The sequence below is a fragment of the Pyxicephalus adspersus genome, chromosome 5 (genome assembly GCF_032062135.1).
Source record: "Pyxicephalus adspersus chromosome 5, UCB_Pads_2.0, whole genome shotgun sequence".
Classification (NCBI taxonomy): domain Eukaryota; kingdom Metazoa; phylum Chordata; class Amphibia; order Anura; family Pyxicephalidae; genus Pyxicephalus; species Pyxicephalus adspersus.
In genome coordinates this window covers 120,596,342-120,614,565 of record NC_092862.1, presented here as the reverse complement: position 1 = coordinate 120,614,565, position 18,224 = coordinate 120,596,342, and the positions used below count along the sequence as shown (strand labels likewise).

Sequence of the window (18,224 nt, the reverse complement as noted above, 5' to 3'; positions counted from 1 at the left end):
TTAGTGACTTTAACAAGTACATAGCATACATTAAATATCCCAAATGCACATATAATCATACAGAAAAACTTTTGTAAAATAAATGGTGACAGGGTCATTTTAATGCTAGTTCTAGAGCAAGATCAAATTTATTTCCCTAGATCCCAAACTACTCATGTAGGTGACTCTTGCTGACATGGTTGGTTTTAGGTAAAATGGGATCTTGGGAAAACATGAATTGGGGGCCCCAAATGCACAGGATTCCAGCTCCTTGCCCCTCTGTCAGTTCGGGCCTTGGTGAAGATGGGGACCCTGTACAAATGGCCTAGTTGTCTACCCTCTCTATCAAAGGCAGAACCACTAGCTGAAACTAAACATCAGCACCCTCCCCTTCCCGTTATCAATAGTTTTCTCCATCAGTGTCAATATCAAATCACACTATTAGATTTCAGCAGAAGGGTTTGCTACAAATAGTAGAAATGTTCATTTTTGTGAATGTGGTGAAACTTTTCTATCTTGTTCATGTTCATTAATTAAATCATGTTCATTAAAATAATATTAGTTTTCTAGGACATTTCTTTTTGTTTTCAAAATTAATTTTCAGTTGCAAAGTGAAAACCTAATTACTTTTGAAAATAAGGGTACATTTTTACTAGGGTAAATGTATTACTATAGAAATGTCGGGGGGATTTCATGTGAAAAAGATATGAATATGAAAAAATAACTGAACGATTCAGATCTCCATCCCTTTTCCATATTGGTTGCCAAACTAATCTTTTCTGGTTGATTTTCCAAAAACTTCCATGTATGCAGCCCATTGGTATTATCCAAATCTGCATAAACTTCTATTATCATCACAACAATAACTTGTCTTGTGCATTCAGTGTGTTATGCAGATATATATAGAATGACTTGCAACAGATGGACTCCACTGTATGTAAATCAATGACCTAATTTCCTTTATAAATTTAGACAAGAGCAACAAGCCATCTATTGAACATTAGCATAGGCACAGTGTTAATATTTCAGTATTAGTTGACATCAAAAAGTCTCTCTTTTTCACAGCAGATGCATATAACACAAAGTTACATGTAGGTAATGCTATATACGCTACATTACCCTTTCATCTTCCATTTTAATCACTTACTTCTCTTATATGAAGTGTATGTTTCTTCCATGTTTCTTAATAAATAAACTATCAAGCTTCATATTAAACATAACAAGCCTTTAGGCATGAGACAGTTGAAAAGCATAATATTATCTAATTTATATGGGGTACATATATTATTATTTTATGATATTATATGTATAAATTTGCAAGGGCATTTTGCTTTAATTCTGATATTATTATTAAAGAAAATCATAAAAATATAACAATATAAATTCTAATTGAAAAAATTCATGTACTTTGTAGAAAAATAAAGAGTTATAGTTTTCCACAGGACCTGCATACATTAGTTATGCTGTTGTCACGGAGTTGTGATTCTCGAACTGTGACACAATGACTTCCAATGTGAAACAATGTGGCATTTTAGGATTTGGTCATAGCCTAGGGTCTTTGATATTTCAAACTAAATGGACAAGTGGAAAAGCAACCTGAAATTTGCCAAATAAAGTAACAAGTTCATTATTACTCAAGGATAAATCTACTTTGCTCCTGCTGGCAAACCTAGGAAATATCCTGTACTTCCAATGGTAAGGAAAGTTATGATATTCCCCTTGTAACCTCAATATCATGCAGAACTCCAAATGACCAGTCATCCAGATTGGGCAACATGACATGGGGGCAACTGGACCATGCAGAGCTTTTGTAAGATTCTATTCACATAGGACTTCATGGCATCCTGGCATTGGATTAGGGTAGGCATCAATACTCCCCTATATCATACAAGACTTGTTTTTTTAATAGACCAGTCATCAGGGTTGTGCACTATGAAATGGGGGCAAAGGGAGCATGCAGAGCTTTTGTAAGATTCTACTAAGAGAAACCTCACACAGAACATTGGGGCATCCTGACATTGAATCAGGGCAGACCTCATATTCCCCCTGTATCCCAATAATTATGAAGGACTCAGTGAGGCTGATTTATAAAAGCTCTCCAAGGCTGGAGGGGATACACTTTCATCAGTGTAGCTGGGAGATCCATCAAACCTGGAAAGGATCTGGTTCATGATTGAAAACATTTGGTAACAAATAGCAATTTTTTATGAAATCCATTGCAGGTTTGCTGGGTCACCCAGATTTACTGATGAAAGTGTATCCTCTCCAGCCTTTGAGAGCTTTAATAAATCAGGCCCAGTGTCTAAATGACCAGTCATCAGGGTTGTGTACCATGACATGGGGGCAACAGGATCATGCAGAGGTTTTGCAAGATTCTACTAAAATAAAACTCACGCAGGACGTTGTGGCACCCTGGCTTTGGATTAGGGTGGAAGAAGCACAAAGGGAAGGAAGTCAACTGTGGTACATGTTACGAACAAGTTTGTTTGAGTGTACATGTGGCTTCCAAGCTCAAAGGAGGCATTATTGCATTTAAATTGAATATATCAAAGAAAATAAACCTCTCACTTCACAAAGAACCAAAATCGTTTGGGACACTTTGGAAGGATAGGGAAAAGGATTGCCGAAAGCAAGGGTTATAAATGTGTTCTACTTTACATTTGTGATATTGGTGCAGTACAAAGGACTGTGTATAGTCAAAGTATTACTTCTTTGGTCAAGTATATACAATTAGATAGTTGATTTGGAAATCCATTGTAGATTTCCAGTTTTTGGCCATTTTGGCACTTTCTGCTGGAAATAGGCTGATCTTGTTAGAAAAACAGACTACACAACAAAATAAAGTTGTCTGCATTAAAAGTCACACAACAGCTTAGTACCAGTATCAGTGTAGGTTAACAGATTCATTATGCAGTGCTCAGCAAGTAAAAAGGCCTGACATTTTCATATTAATTCAAGCAGTTCTAAAACTCAGCTATAATTATCTCAGTTTTGGAAATGTTACAAGATTTCCTTTAGAAACCATCCAATTGCAAAGCAGTGTGAGTTTTACTCTGCGGCACTTGTGCTATTCATGGTATTTAAGGTCATTATGTATAAGTCCTCAAAATTGCTGCCTGTCAGGGGATAATCCTGAAATAGATGCATAAAGAATTGCCCAGGAGTTTAAATATGACTTCAAAACACTTACAACACAATTAGAATATAGGTTTTCGTGACAAATCCTAATGATGTGGTAAAGGACATGTTCTCATAAAATGCTGGGTTCACCCCCTCTGTCTGGGGAAAAATAAGCTAAACCGACAGTCTAAAGAAAGTCTCAAGTACATGTGGTTAAAGAATAAATGTTCTTTTAACACACCTCAACTTTATTTATGCATTTGGGTGGCAAAAAGTATCTCTGTGTGCTTGATTTGGCCCTCAATTATGAAGCATTATAAACTAAGGTCTTGACTTCTTCTTTGATTTACTTCTTAGGCTGCGTACACACATTCATTTTTTGACTTTGGAAACAATCTTTCATGACCGTTTCCAACGTCAAAACACTGACAGATGAATGAACGAGCGCTGTACATACAGCACCATTCTAACCTATGTAGAGGGTAGGGGGGAGAACAAACGAGCGGCACCCCACTGCACTCTCCTCCCTTCTTTGCATTGAGGTGGTTCCTCTAGGACAGATCCATGAACTACGTCAGATGCCCTCTGTACACCTCTCGCTATGATCTATGACCGGTCCGGTTCGCACTCTTAGGCTGAAAAGAGTTGACCTGTGTACATAGCCTTAGACCCGTATGCACTTGGGCTAAGCCCTACTCTCCTCATTTAGCATTCCAATGCATGTTCTGTTGGTCCATATCTACTAGGACCCTAACACTGGACTTTTGAATTTTTAAAATGGGTGTAGCTTTAGATGGGGCATGGCTTAGACTTCAGTTGGAGTAGCTGAGGTTTATTTGTGGTGGGCATGCATTATTAAAAAAGAACTGAATTTGGGAAGCTGCTGTCCAAGAAAAGATAAGCAGAGAGCTTGTATTGGCTGGGGTTTTAATGAATCTGATTTCTTTCCAACCTATAATGTTATACTCGTCCTCTGAGTAGAGATGGCCATCTTGTAAAAGACTTTGCCTTCTTGTGTCAGAGCCTCCAGCAAGAACAGGGCAGAAATGCCTGGGTACATTTAAATACTAGGAATGCACTGCTATTTTTTTCAGGATGGATTTAAAGGAAGATTTTTCAGTGCTTACTCGAAATTAAAAAGGAATTTTACTTAAAAGAGAAAAAATTGTGAGAAGACAAGTTCATTATTGCAGAAGGGAGATGTGATATGAAAAGCATTCCTGCCTGTTTACAATCTTTTCTTCAGTGTACCCTGAGCTGCACATGCCGGACACCTTGGCTCGAATGGATTCCTGTGCACATGTGTAGGAGTTACATCATTATAGCCTGGTCAATCAAGATGGCCAAGGATCTGGAACCAGAAGAGGACCAGGTACAGATGGTGGCTCCTCTTCAAAATGTTCATAAACATCTTGAATTGTTCCCTATAATATAGTAAATCTTAACATTTTTAGTTCTAATCCACTTTAGGAGGCTTTCTGGGGAATTTAGGGAATACCAATTTATCAATTCCATTTATTTATATAAAGAAAAAACATAAAAGACAATATTTTCATTCCAAAGTTTGGATCAGGTTAGTGATTAAAACAATAAACTGGCCTAACAAAACTCTTTGATCTGTATTTAGACATGATCCTATCCTCAGAACATATACATAGTATAATAGACATCAATATTCATGTTGTCATAAAACTACAACCCACAATTAAGAAAGTTAATCTTCAGAGAAGAGGTAGCAGATGATTGGATTACACATCTTACTCCGCGTATCCACCAGTCGCCAGCAAATATTGAGCCCATTAATCAAACTGACACCCCAAAGTATTGGCCAGAAATGAGCAGCTATATATGATGGGATGATAACTGTACAGAAGGCAGCAGGAAACGCTGTCAGACACATAGTATACCTATAATATCAATCTTTCTCCTTATAGTGGTGACAGTCCTGTCATCATTACAAATGAAAGCTCCTACAATGTATGAATGTATGTATCGCACATATTCTTGTTTTTCCAAGGCATCCTGTAAATGTTATGAAACACTGCTCCCATGAAATAGGGTTGATATGGTCAAAGGGTGTAAATCCCAACAAACAATTTATTTTCTTTAATAAAAAATTATAATAAAAATTTATAATTTAATAATAAAAAATTATAACAAAAAATAATAACAGAAATGAAATCAATTACTCCTAATAATTTCTACATAAACAGCAGTCTGGCATAGGTGGGGTTATAAGTATAGTAGGTGTGGTTTGTGCTGGGGGAGGAACCTAATTTTACTCAATATTATCACTTATATGCACCCAATGTTCACATTTGTTTTCACCATTAACTACAACTCTTCATGAAAGTGCACCCTAAACTTTAGCTATAAGGAAAAATAATAGGATAATAAAACAAGGTGGAGTATTTACCCCTGTCTTAAATATTTGCCCAAGACCCCATCATATCAGACCAGTCCATGCCTAGGTTTGGATGTCAGTATTCCAATGTCAGGGTCTATTTGATATGTCTGTAAAAATTAAGAATAGGTATAGCATATAATAATAATGTTTCCAAAGGTAAAAATGTTTTGTAATATTGTTCTAGTAATAATACTAATACATTTTATATTCCTTTTGCATTTGTATATGCTTGTTCTTCCAGATAATATTGTTGTAAATATGGAGATTTGTTGAGTTGAGTTCTCAGTGGCTCAATACAATCACTTTATATCTCTCATAATACAAATTATATAGGTGCATTCGTTATAATAAGTTATGCACACCCATTGCAGTTGATTTATTAAAGCTTTCCAAGGCTGGAGAAGATAAACCATCATGGGAAAACCTTCAATGGATCGGGTGCAGTATTGAAAACAACTCCCAACTAATTGCAAATGATTTTTAAGAAACGTTTTCCAGGTTTTGCATCTAGGTTCTCCCATTATAGTCTATCTTCTGCAGTCTTGGAGAGCTTTATTACATCAGGCCCATGGTATAGCACTGCTGAAAGTAAAACTTGCATATGTACTGAGCAAATATGTACACATACACATGTATTTATTTGGAGAGGTTTAGCAATTCTTGTTTGCTTTTTGATAGAAAATAAATCTACATATAAAAATGTATCTGAGGATCTTTATCAGTGTTTATCGGTTTCTCCTTTTCAATGACAGACAACTAAAGCAAGTCAGTCTATAAATCTGCACTTACATCACAACCTGAGATGAGACTGGAAATAATAGAAATCAGTTCAGTCTGCCTTTGTTAGGGAGGTGCCTACAGATGCTGGAGGTAAAAGGGGCTAACTGGGGAATGGCCACCTTGGCTCCCGGCAGAGAGTGCCTATTGTAACTGTCAGTATATCTGTGCAATGTATGATGTATACAGAGCGTTTTAAGGAATATTAAATCACATAAATAGCAATGTAAAAAGTCGCTTCTGATTTCTAAGATGTATGAAAAGGCTTAGACATACATTCCTATGCTTACTGAACTCTTTTTCATTTTTGTACATAATCCAGATCGTGAATAAAACTTCATTGTTTTGCTCACATGGCAAAGATTATTGTTTTGTGTGCATGGTCAGAGTACGATAGCGCAGTAGGAAATTACACTGAAACCAGTTTTATTTCAGTAGTACGGCAGATGAAGAATGACTCACCCACACATTATTCCATTCATTACTATGAGCCTTTCCTCCCATTATGCTGCTTCAGTGGTTAACACTTAATTCTTCCCTTTTCATGTAATTTGAAAAAAAAAAAAATAACAGTATACCGCAACTGCATTAAACCTGTACAGGTTAGATAAAACATTGCATATAACCCATTTTCTTCTGATTGATCAGCATGTTTTGGAGGAAGCCCTTAATACAATTTTGAGATGTCCAAAGTATCAAGTGAAAATACTAACTCTCTGAAAAGTACATTTTGCTTAGTCCAAGGGACATTACTCCACCACCTCCTGCCCCAACCTGCAGTCAGGAACCAGTGCTGCAATGTAGAATGGTGGTTTTCCCATACCCTGGATTATTTTGAGCTCCATCAGGTATAATAAGGTATACTCTTATGCCTTATAGTGCATACTATAAAGGCATATTTTCAGTTTAAATGATTTTTTTGTACATAAAATCTCACTGTAAAAACATATGTCATTGTCTACATAGGGCAAAGCTATAGGTTTTCTTTTTGACCCATTCCCTAGCACCACATATTTTCTTTTGTTCTTCTGCTGCTTTGTTCAGCCACCAATAAAAGCCCAGTTCTTTCAGTATGAAATGAATTATCTTCTCCCATGACAATACAGGGGTTTGCCTATTGACCTACCGCTGACACAAGACGGCAGAGAGTCCTCAGGGCTGTGCAGGCTCTAAATATGAAAATTCTGAGCTTACACACAGCTTCCATTACTTACTCTCAGCAGCTGAACAGCGCAAAGGAGGGGACAAAGATCCCAGGACATGCTATTAGGCAAGGGAATATTAAAGTGATCTGGTTGCTTCGCCTTGAATAGGGAAAGAATGGAAGACCAATAATATCCTAATACTTGTACAAACTTCTAAAACTCTCCTGTGAATTTCTTGTTAACGGTTCCTTCAGCAGAAAAATCTGAAAGCATGCCTAGCAAAAGATACTGGGGCTTTTTAACTGCAAAACCCTGCCAAAAGCACATTAAATTTTACATAAATAACACTGTCCATAGTATAAACAATATATTTCTCTACAACTATGGTTTGTGTATATTTTTTGTACACAGAAAGATCTATTAATTCTGATCAGGATACATGTTGATTGATGTATCCATCCATCGTGCCAATATAAAACAGTCCTCTGACCATTCCTAACTGTGCGTATCTAATATGGGAAAATCATTTTAGAATCTTTTCACAGTCAGGAATCAAGGATTGCAGAGGCAAATATCACATATATATATATATATATATATATATACATATATATATATATATATATATATATATATTAAAACTTATTGCAAATGATTTGCTAAATGAGATGTGAGTTAGATCTGTCAGGAACTTGCTTAATAGTTCTTTCTCAATGCTCTTTTTGCCACAATTCACCCTTTTAGTGACTGGCGGATACAATTAACATGTGTTCTGTAGTTGATTAAATGCAGGTAAAATAATTGATTGAATCTAATTTACCATGGTATCTGTATCACTTAGAAATGTCAGTAATTAAATGGATGAGTTGGCAACCAAGCCATGGGGTTCAATGAACTCAAATGCTGGAAGAATTTCATTCGTTGTGTAGTTGATGGAAATGAGCACAGATGGTACCAAGAAGAAAGGAATGTACATACACACCCACGCAGTATAGAAAACATTTTCTGGTTGGAGTTTTATTTGCACTGTGGATTGATAAACACTGCACTAAGACTTTTGTATAGGAGTGATCATTTCATTTTACCCCACATACACATACACAAGTTATTTGGTATCCAGCACGCCTGAGGATTTTTCATAACAATAATTATCTGCAGGCAAATCATCCAGCTATTTAATACTATTATGCGAGCTTATGTATACATACAGATCGCATCAACCCACTTTATAGAAAAAGCAGGCTGTAATGGATACAGATCCTTTTTTACAAGCTGGTTGTCCATTGACAGATACTCTGTTTATTACAGGTTGCCAAAGGTAATCAAAAGAGGACATAGGTATAATAAAATATAAATAATATAATAACCGCATATATGGATAGAAAAAAAACTGCAATATATAATTTTTTTGTTCTTAGGTTTATATACATTTTCAATTATCACACAGATTGAAATCTGTGTGCACAATCCACTTTATATTTACCAAAGGTATCCATTTAGTTTATATCTAATCACATAGGTGCTTGTACTACATAAATAATTTGGAAATAACCTGGCAAATAACTAATTGCTGCCCATGGGGTCCCATTTTTGAGTTATAGTTTTTGTTTTCATTTTCTGTATCAAATGTTACTACAGCCAACTGCGAAAAACATCTGTACATCATTTAAATATAATGTACTGCTAATGCATTCACCATTCTTGATAAAATAATCTTTCCATCCACTGTCAGTAACATGTTTTGGAAAATGAGTTTACATGTAAAGCAGTCCTTTTATAGCACAGCCATGGGGAAAGGTCACAAATCACAAAGAGCAGCTTTTAGCCAATTTGTCATGAAAGACATGAAGCAGCAGTCCTCCTCTTTGCCTTTATTAGCATTCAGTGATGCAGAATACCTGCCTTCAGCACCATGGACAGCGCTTTGTCAGTACCCACTGTACTGCATGTTTCCATCATCTAATAGTATCAAGGCACTGTATAACCCAAAGCTATTAGGTGTATATATTAAAAGAATTTAGTAAGTGCAAAAAACAATGACAATGAACCTTATAGCAACATGCTTTATTTTTCACAGACTAGTCTAGATCATTTGCTATACAAAACATTGAATGGTTTATTGCAGTGATCCCTAAACTGCAGCTTGGGGACTGGATACAGCCCTTGCTTTAATTTATCCAGCCAATTAGAACTATTTCTCTCACTGACACCAAATGTGGGGGAACTGAGACCAATGTTAGCAAGTATTTCCAACACTGACATCAACAATTGGGAAAGTAGTCTTTTACCTGACATCAATGAATCACTATTCCACCCATGCTACAGCATTGTTCCTCTGATTGACACCAAAATAGAACACTAGTTAACACTAATGAGAGGGCACTATTTAACTAACACCAATAATGGGAACTCTTTCTCCTATGGATATCAATGATGGGATGCAGTTCTTCCCACTGACAACAGAGATGGAGCACTACTTCACCAATTAAAGGGCAAACATAATTCCCACAAACCCTGACGATGGGGCACTGTTCTTCCCACTGATACCATTGATAGGGCACTATTGCTTACAATAGCACAAATTATGGGGCACTATTCCTCCATCTGACAATGATGGGATACTATTCTTCACAATGACACCAATGGTCGAGTGCTACTCTTCCCACATACACCAATGATGGGGCACCATTCTTTCCAATGACACAAATGGTGGACTACTGATGCCAGGGAATTTTCTACTTTCAAAAGTCACAGTCTGACCCCTTTTTAAGTCATAAGGGCAGTGAACTGTCCTTTTTGTATGGGGTGTGTGTGCCCTTGTCGTCACCTCTCTATTCTCTTCATAGCATATACATGTTTGTACAGTCCTGGAGTTGTACTTTTTAAACAGTTCACACAACATAATTAGGTTATGTATAAATTATTTGCAAAGAGAAGAGATGTGTCTATCTGTGCATTCATGGCGGTTTCCAGATGTGTTTAATAACAAACACGCCAGTATATAAGTGCATAGGTAACCTTCTATAACAATAGGGCTTTTATCTTGAGGAAGCATGTCAATTTTTCACAGAAACAGTCAGCAAACAGTAATATTACTGCAAGTGCCTGAAGTGTGTGTGACATGTGCAGAGTGACAGTCACATTGTAAGCAGTCGCTGGACAAAGCAAATAGCATAAGTAAATTCAAATAGTTATTTGGTTACAGCTGCTCGCTATTTCACTAGCCTGCAAATATAGGAGTTTAGCTGGAAACAGATGTATTAGGTAAACATTATTAACCTCTACTATACCTAATGACCAAAAGCTAGGTAATGTGAAAACAAAATAAACTCTCAGTATTGTATTTGCTGAGAAAATGAAATATGGAGTCAGATTAGTAGTTAGGTTTCCTTTCTCGTTTTTTATAAATAAGCTTTGGTAACTTCTCTGCGTGTTTGAGAAATAATCATTTCCCATTTGAAAAAAGTATTTTTTATCAACTACATTAAGTATGGATCTGCTAAGCATTAATATGACTTTAATGGGCAGCCAACACTCCCATATACCATCACATGACTTGTTTCCCTTATGTTTCTCCTATGGGTTTCTCCTAGGGTTCGTATATTCAATGGAAAAAATAACAATCATTTCTTGAAATTTAATCCAAAACATAAATACTTTTCTGTGCTGCTTTCAAAAAAATTACCATAGTTGCTGCAAACTGATAATAATGTTTCAGAACATGGATTTCTGAAGCACTTATATAGAAAATTATTGCAAGATACATAATATTATATACATTTTGCAGCAATTTTAGTTTTAAGAATTAAAGCACTATACTTAAAACATAACACTATGTTCTGTTCATTACACAGAATATTTGTTCATTCTATTCATAGCTGTATAAAATTCCATACAGTATGGAAAAGAAGATATTAAACATGTATGTAAAAAGTACCAAAAAGAACCAATGAGATTTAAAGGTCCTTCTCCATTTCTCATCTATAAAGCAGCTTTAAAGTGGATCTAAACCATAAAAACCTAGAAGACCATGCAAAGTCTCTTTTGTCAAATTACTAACTCCTGGCTCCTGGTGGCTTTTTATTTCAGCTCTAAACTCCATGCATAGTCACACACAGATCCAGCCATCAGGGATATGCAACTCCTGTTCATGCACAAGATTTATATCACCCATTCAAGGAACATGTGGGTATTGTGCCTTCCATGCTTGCAGTAATGACTGGTCCTGCTTTAAATCTAATTGTTGGTATAGATACTAATAAACTAGATCTATAGATACTAAAGATGCACATACCACTTGTATACATATATATATATATGTATATTATATATGTAAATATATATATATATATATATATTGTACATATATAATATTTTATTTCTTATGTAGGTTGGAGGTACTGTCTCTTTACTCTTACTGTAGTGTTAGGTGAGGGGCTTGTTTAAAATGTTAATGGTAAATATTCAATAATGTACAAGAAAAAAACAACAATAAAAAAGTATCTTCTTCAAACAACTGGATGCTTCACATGAACATAGATTAATTCACTGCACATTACACTGAGCCAGATCAGGCCTAGTTTCAACTTACAAGAGCTTGCTATATTCTTCCTAAATCTGGCCTAGTGAACCTCACCTTATACTTCTACAAATGAGGAAAAGGTTCAGGGCCACAATCAGAATGAGGACAAGTGGTACTACTGTACCAAGCTGTGATCAAAAAAGGTTAACTTTTGCTGGAACTTCTAGACATAAGTGAAGGGGGACCTTAGAGGTTTACTTAGTAGAAGGATCAAAAATGCCTGATGGCACTCTTGTCAAGGTGTACCGCACTTCAATTTTAGTAAATAAGGTCAAGGTGCAGTTTCATTGAATGCACTTTATGATTTAGTGAATCAGGTTAAGCTTTACTTCAGATCACCTTACTTGACCTTGTTTTAGTTCACTTTTCATTTCATAAACAAAGCCCAGGTATATCTGACATCACCTTACTGCACTTTTTTATAAAAATAATTAGGTCCTATATGGGTTTTTATTATGTTATCATGCTCATTTTTAGTATGCTACTTTAAACATGCTTGGGATAAACACAGTTCAATATTCAGATAATGAAGTTTAGAAGGGGAAAAAAAATGGCAGACTTGATGGACCAGTTGGTCTTTTTTTTTACGTCCCCCATCTATGTTTCTTTTGTTGCATAATGAGTCAGCCACCTAATATAGGCAATATGAAGCAAAGGTGGTAGCACTGTACAGCAAACATAATACAATAATAGTTTTACTACTTTTAACTCATCCTTGAATTACCAAACCATGGGAGATCAACTGCTTTATTGCCTCCATATTACTCATTCTACATTACTGAATGTGTCTACTTCAATTGTAGCATAACAGTTAATAAATAACAACAATATTTAACAACAGTTCAATAAAGCAGTTACTCTAATTAGTGAGATATTTTCCCTTTACAAAATCAGTTCCTCATAAAGTAATATTTCAGTCAAAGTTAGAGTTTGGTGGGCTGGCCAACCTGACAGCTTCTTATAATTTTCCTATAACCGTCCATCTTTATAGTTACCACTATTCATGCCTGCCTTGGAGTCTGTCTCATAACTGGAATATTCCCACGTATGGACTCCAGTTTTATTCTGCAAAACATAAATTACCAAACCACACATGGAAAGTAGGACACTGAAATAAATGCTATGATAGATGTACAGACCTGGGAAATCCAGCTGTGATATGATATCACTGGAGGCCCTCACTGACAAACAGAAGAACCCATTAACATCTAACTGAAACAAGGTTTTGGGTGGACTGTCCCTTTAGGCAATACCTGAAAAAGTGTCAGCAAATCTTCAATGGGACTAATTCTGCTTAAGAAAATCTAAATGTTTTTTAATGTGCTCTATCCCTGACCAGCAATACTTTAAAATCAATACTACGTTAATGGAAACAAAATTAGGCTAATTATAACAACCTTTTCCTTTACCCAAGCAAATCTTTTTATATATACCACACAAAGAAAGAAGAAATTGAAATGCCAAACATAGTATAAGGAAGCATAAAACACAGTATAAGGAAAGTATAATTACTCCCTATGGAAAGTCGTACTTGGCGTGAGGATAATGCTGAACAGTGCAAAGTCTCTGCCACAGATCTGAGACAATAAATTATTTTAATCTCCGGCATTCAAACGAGGAAAAAAATTTTGCATGGTAAATGTACTTTTTTGTTTTCTTCTGAGCGCTGCATTATCAAAGGAAGATTCCCCAGACATCTGTCGTACTGACAAACTAAAAATATGCTCCAAGCAAGATGGGGGACTTATGAAACTGGTAAGATGTATACACCCTGCTTTCCTTTCTGACAGCACCACCTACAGCACAGACACCAAAAGAAAAACAATACTTGTACAGAGGGGCTTTTATACTACTAAAGTGCAAAAGGTCATGGAAGTTGTATTATTCAGACCACTATCATTGACGCATATAGACATATTGGGCCTCTTGCTTCGATTCTTGACTTGAAACAAGCATTCAAATAAGGACTTCTGACTTTTATGATCTGAATACTTTTTTGGGGTTAGAGATATAAAGTTTGCAAACCAAAGGGTCCACATAACAACCAAGTAATAACAATTTTCAAAAGGAGGTCATTAGTAGCAGCCCCTTGGTTTTTCTCATGGGAGATTTCCTTTACCAGCAGCATAGCAAAAGTTGGGAGTTGACGGGACAGCTGTAAACTAATATGTTTGGTAGATTCTTGTTAAACAATTTGGTGGTGTATAATATGTCTTGGGGAGTTTCTGAACATCTGCCATAGCCAAGATGAAGGGTTCCCACTGTCTAGATTAGATTTTTATTTATTAGATTGGATTTTATTTTACTTTATATTATTCATACAGCAGGAACCTAAATACACTTGGATAAGCAGGGACACATATGGCTCACTGGTGGACAACATCAGAGATATAAGAAGCCAGAAGTTAACTTGGCCAACCAGGCTCTTTCTGTAACTAAAATATCACTTTGTGGTGGACTTTTTCCATTTGGTTCTAAAAGTGAGAACAGCATAACATAAATGACAAACTTTTACCAAGAATTAGAAAGTCACCAAATAAACTACCATAAGTAACCATGTGCCATGTTCATTGTATGTAGCAACCAATTACATTAAAGTTGATGGCCAATTCGGTCAAAGTTAAAATCTGATTGGCTGGTGTGGGAAAATGCAATGTGCCTGCCTGGCTCAACAAAATACATCTGTTTTATTAATATAAATACACAGTACAACCAGAAAGGATTTTCAATATAGTGTCACCATTATATCAAAGAGAGATGACCTCCATGTGTTGTGAGATGGATCTCATCATAGCTCTTTGAATTCATGAGTGCTTTATACATGGATACAATGTTTGTTGGATGCAGTTCTCTTTGCAACTGTATAGGCCATAACCTACATTCATATTTGTATTCATTTAGAAATGTACAAATCAGACATTTCTCCTTTTCTTGCTGTTTATGTGTTACTTTACACACACAGCCTGCAAACTTAGAAACTGAGAAGCAGAATGTATTAATAGATTTAGACTTGCTTTGATGATACCTGGCATGGTTCTAATAATTGATTAGCATTGTATATTTTATAGAGATATAGAGATATTTCATATGCTATATTGGGGTACTCAGGCAGATATATCTACAGAGAGATCTGGTTTAAAGCCACTGCAGTGGGCTAAATGCAGAACACAAATTGGTCTCAGTACAATTTAACCCTGCCGGGTCTGCATCAATGACAATGAACATGCAGGCCTTTTTTTTGGTAAAGAGGATTTCTCTGCAATGATCAATGTCTGATAATTCTGTTTCATTCTCTTACCCAAAAGAGGTGCCCTGGATGAGTCAGTGGTTACTAAGGTGATATGCAAATGGTACCTTTGAAATTTCTTTCAGATCCAGGAAGTAAAGAACATTGGGTTCAGACAGCATTGAATATATTACAATAATTGATTTTTTTATTAGTGTATTTAGCAATTAATACGCTATCATCAGGAGATCTCTTTTTAATGAAGTTTTTGCTACTGGTGTACTGACATTTTGGGTAATGATCGCCGGTAATGATGGGTGAAGGATGCAGAAACCTTGCAAAGGGTTAAACGTTGAGTTGTATCATAATTCTGTTTATTCTGCATCACTTGCTGATCAATAAAGTTCACATTAAAAAGATGTAATGGAGCAGACATCAGTAACACACAGGCAATTGAAAAAACCTGATTTGGTTTCCTTGCGAAACCCTGAAGAACTGAATTAATCATTTAGAAACACTATCAATGGCATTTAAAGCGGGGGGCTGGGCTACTGGGGGGTTGCCAGACACATAGATCAGGAGCAAGAATATACACAACACTTTAAAGGGGGGAAAGGGGGAGGTGAATAATAACAACAAACGTCTTACATCTTCCTCCTCACAGTCGTGCCGTGCTTGGTACTGATAAGAGGGTCGCGTCTCTGGCGGTGGGCGTGAGGTCTTGCCAGCTGTGTCCTCTTCTGCATTTTGGCCTCCCAAAAGGTGACTGGCCTCAGGTGGCATGGGGAAAGACCTGGACGTGTTGATCTTCCCAGTGAACCTTTGGTAGAGCGAAGCCATCAAGTCAATCCTTTCAGATTCACAAACAAGAAAAGTCAACCTTTAGCAAGAACTGTCTTTTAACCCGTTTTATTAGAGATCAATTGGCACAGTGGGTGAGCAAAAGAAAAAAAGAAAAAGGTAAAAATTAAAAAAAAAACAATCCAACAGGCCCCCATAAAGCTTCAACCAGAAAGAAGAAAAGTCAACCATCCAACAGAGATCTTATTTGGTAGCCACTAGCATTTAATAAGATACAAACCACTGGGGCGAACAGCTTTCCAATCACTCTTCAGCCTGAGGTGTCCGATCAATTGGCTGTGGAGGCTGCATGCCAACAGTCCATAGAAAGGGGGGAGAGAAAATAAGAGAGATAGAGAAGGGGAGAGAGTGATAGGACTCAGAAAGAGTCAACACATCATTCAGAGCACGTTGCCTGCTTCCCTTTTCCCTTTGTGTATATAGGGAAAGGGAGGGGGGAAGCTTGCGAGTATTTTCCTGCTAGGTTTTCACTAATCTTGAAGAGCAACAGCCACCTGATTGAAATGAAGCCGTGGAGTGCAGGAGAGGAGGAGGGTGGGAGTGAATGCTGAGACAGAAGGAAGTGGGAGGGAGGCAGGGAGGCGTTACAGAGAATAACTGCATCCCCGGTCGCTCTCCGTGGTGCTGTAACGTATTTGCTTATTCTCGCTGCATGTCAAGCGCTTCCTTACGCTATTCTCCATCTGTATGTATGTCCGGGTCCTTCTACAGTCTCGGCGTTCTCTCATCTCCAGTCCCTTTTCTCATCTGCTTTTCAATTATCTTTTTTTTTTCAGCTCTATCGGAACAAACATGTTGCAGATGAGGCGACAACAGCAGCTGCATTCTTAGTGAAGGCGCAGCAAACGTACAAATAGCTAGACGTGACCATAGAACAATCAAGTGATGAATGATACTGGATGTAGTATAAGTCAAGAAGAAAGGGATCCCAAGTGGAGAAAGAAAAGTTGGAAGCTATAAAGCCTTCTGGGTCCTCTCTTATTCTTTTATCATTGTCTGTATGTCTGTTATTTGCACCCCCTGTACAGCGCTGTGTATAGGTTGGCACTATATAAATACAGTTTATGTATAATATTAATAATAAAGGCCACCAAACCAGTTGAAATACACTGATACCAGTATTATGGGGTGTAGGAGGGTGAATAAGCCATGCACTGAGTGCTTTACAAATGCTTTTAACAAGTAAATTTGATGGTTTCTATCAAATTGATCAATAATCAGTATTTAAAGTAACGATACATCAGTTGCAGTAATATGAAGGATTAGCTTAAAGTTTAGTAAGTGTTAGTAATAGGGACAGTGTTAGGATTATAGGGATGAATAGTATGAGCACTAGAATTATGATAAGAGGAAAAGTTTAGGTAATGGTTCATGGTACAATAATGTGGAATTTATTGTGAGTGTTACAATTATAGGGAAGGTAAGACTGAAGGAGAACAAGAGTTATCATTAGTGTTAGGATTTCTCTTCTCCTGTGTCACTGTTTGCTTCTGTATGTTATTTGCAACCCCTATTTAATGTGCAGTGCTGTGTAATATGTAATGCAGTTTTTTAAAATTAATAATAATAATAATAATAATAATAATAATGGCCACCAAACCAGTTGCAATACACTGAAATGCAACAATTCTGTAAATGTTTGGGGATTAAATGACTGAATGTATGGCATGCTAGAGTTTTTAAAATGTTTGTTTTGGTATTTCATCTTTTAATAGGCTATCATTTGATTGTGTTATTTGACTAGTGATACAGTACATAAAAAGAGAGGATGCTTCCCATAGACTGACAATGTGAAGTGCTCCATAATGTCTGGTTGTAGTAGAATACATAAAACTATGATTAATGGAAAAAAAACTCTCACTTTCATTGTTTACTCACATTGACATGTTTCCTAGATCTTTACTTTAGGGCTGAACTCCTGTCTTATTTCCATTCTTGCACATTTGTTCAGGTTCCACTCATAGTAGCAAGATGCAGAAAATTCTACTTTTATGCAAAGTTCATGCAAATTGAAACTAAGCCAATATAAAGACTAATAAACCACCTGCAATACACTGATACACAACAATTCTGTATATGTCAGGAGTTTATAGGTCTGAATGTATGACTTGCTAGGCAGCCCAAAGC

At 36.5% G+C, this 18,224-nt stretch overlaps 1 protein-coding gene across 1 annotated transcript in view; it reads right to left on the bottom strand.

The window, feature by feature from the left end:
• The window catches only part of DPP6 (dipeptidyl peptidase like 6), a 626,323-nt gene extending 609,707 nt beyond the window's left edge, over window positions 1-16,616 (bottom strand). Inside the window, exon 1 of the mRNA XM_072412585.1 lies at window positions 15,885-16,616. Coding sequence (XP_072268686.1) covers window positions 15,885-16,076 — 192 coding nt within the window. The 5' untranslated portion in view covers window positions 16,077-16,616. The remainder of the gene's footprint in view (window positions 1-15,884) is intronic.
• Between the last annotated feature and the right edge of the window lie 1,608 nt (window positions 16,617-18,224).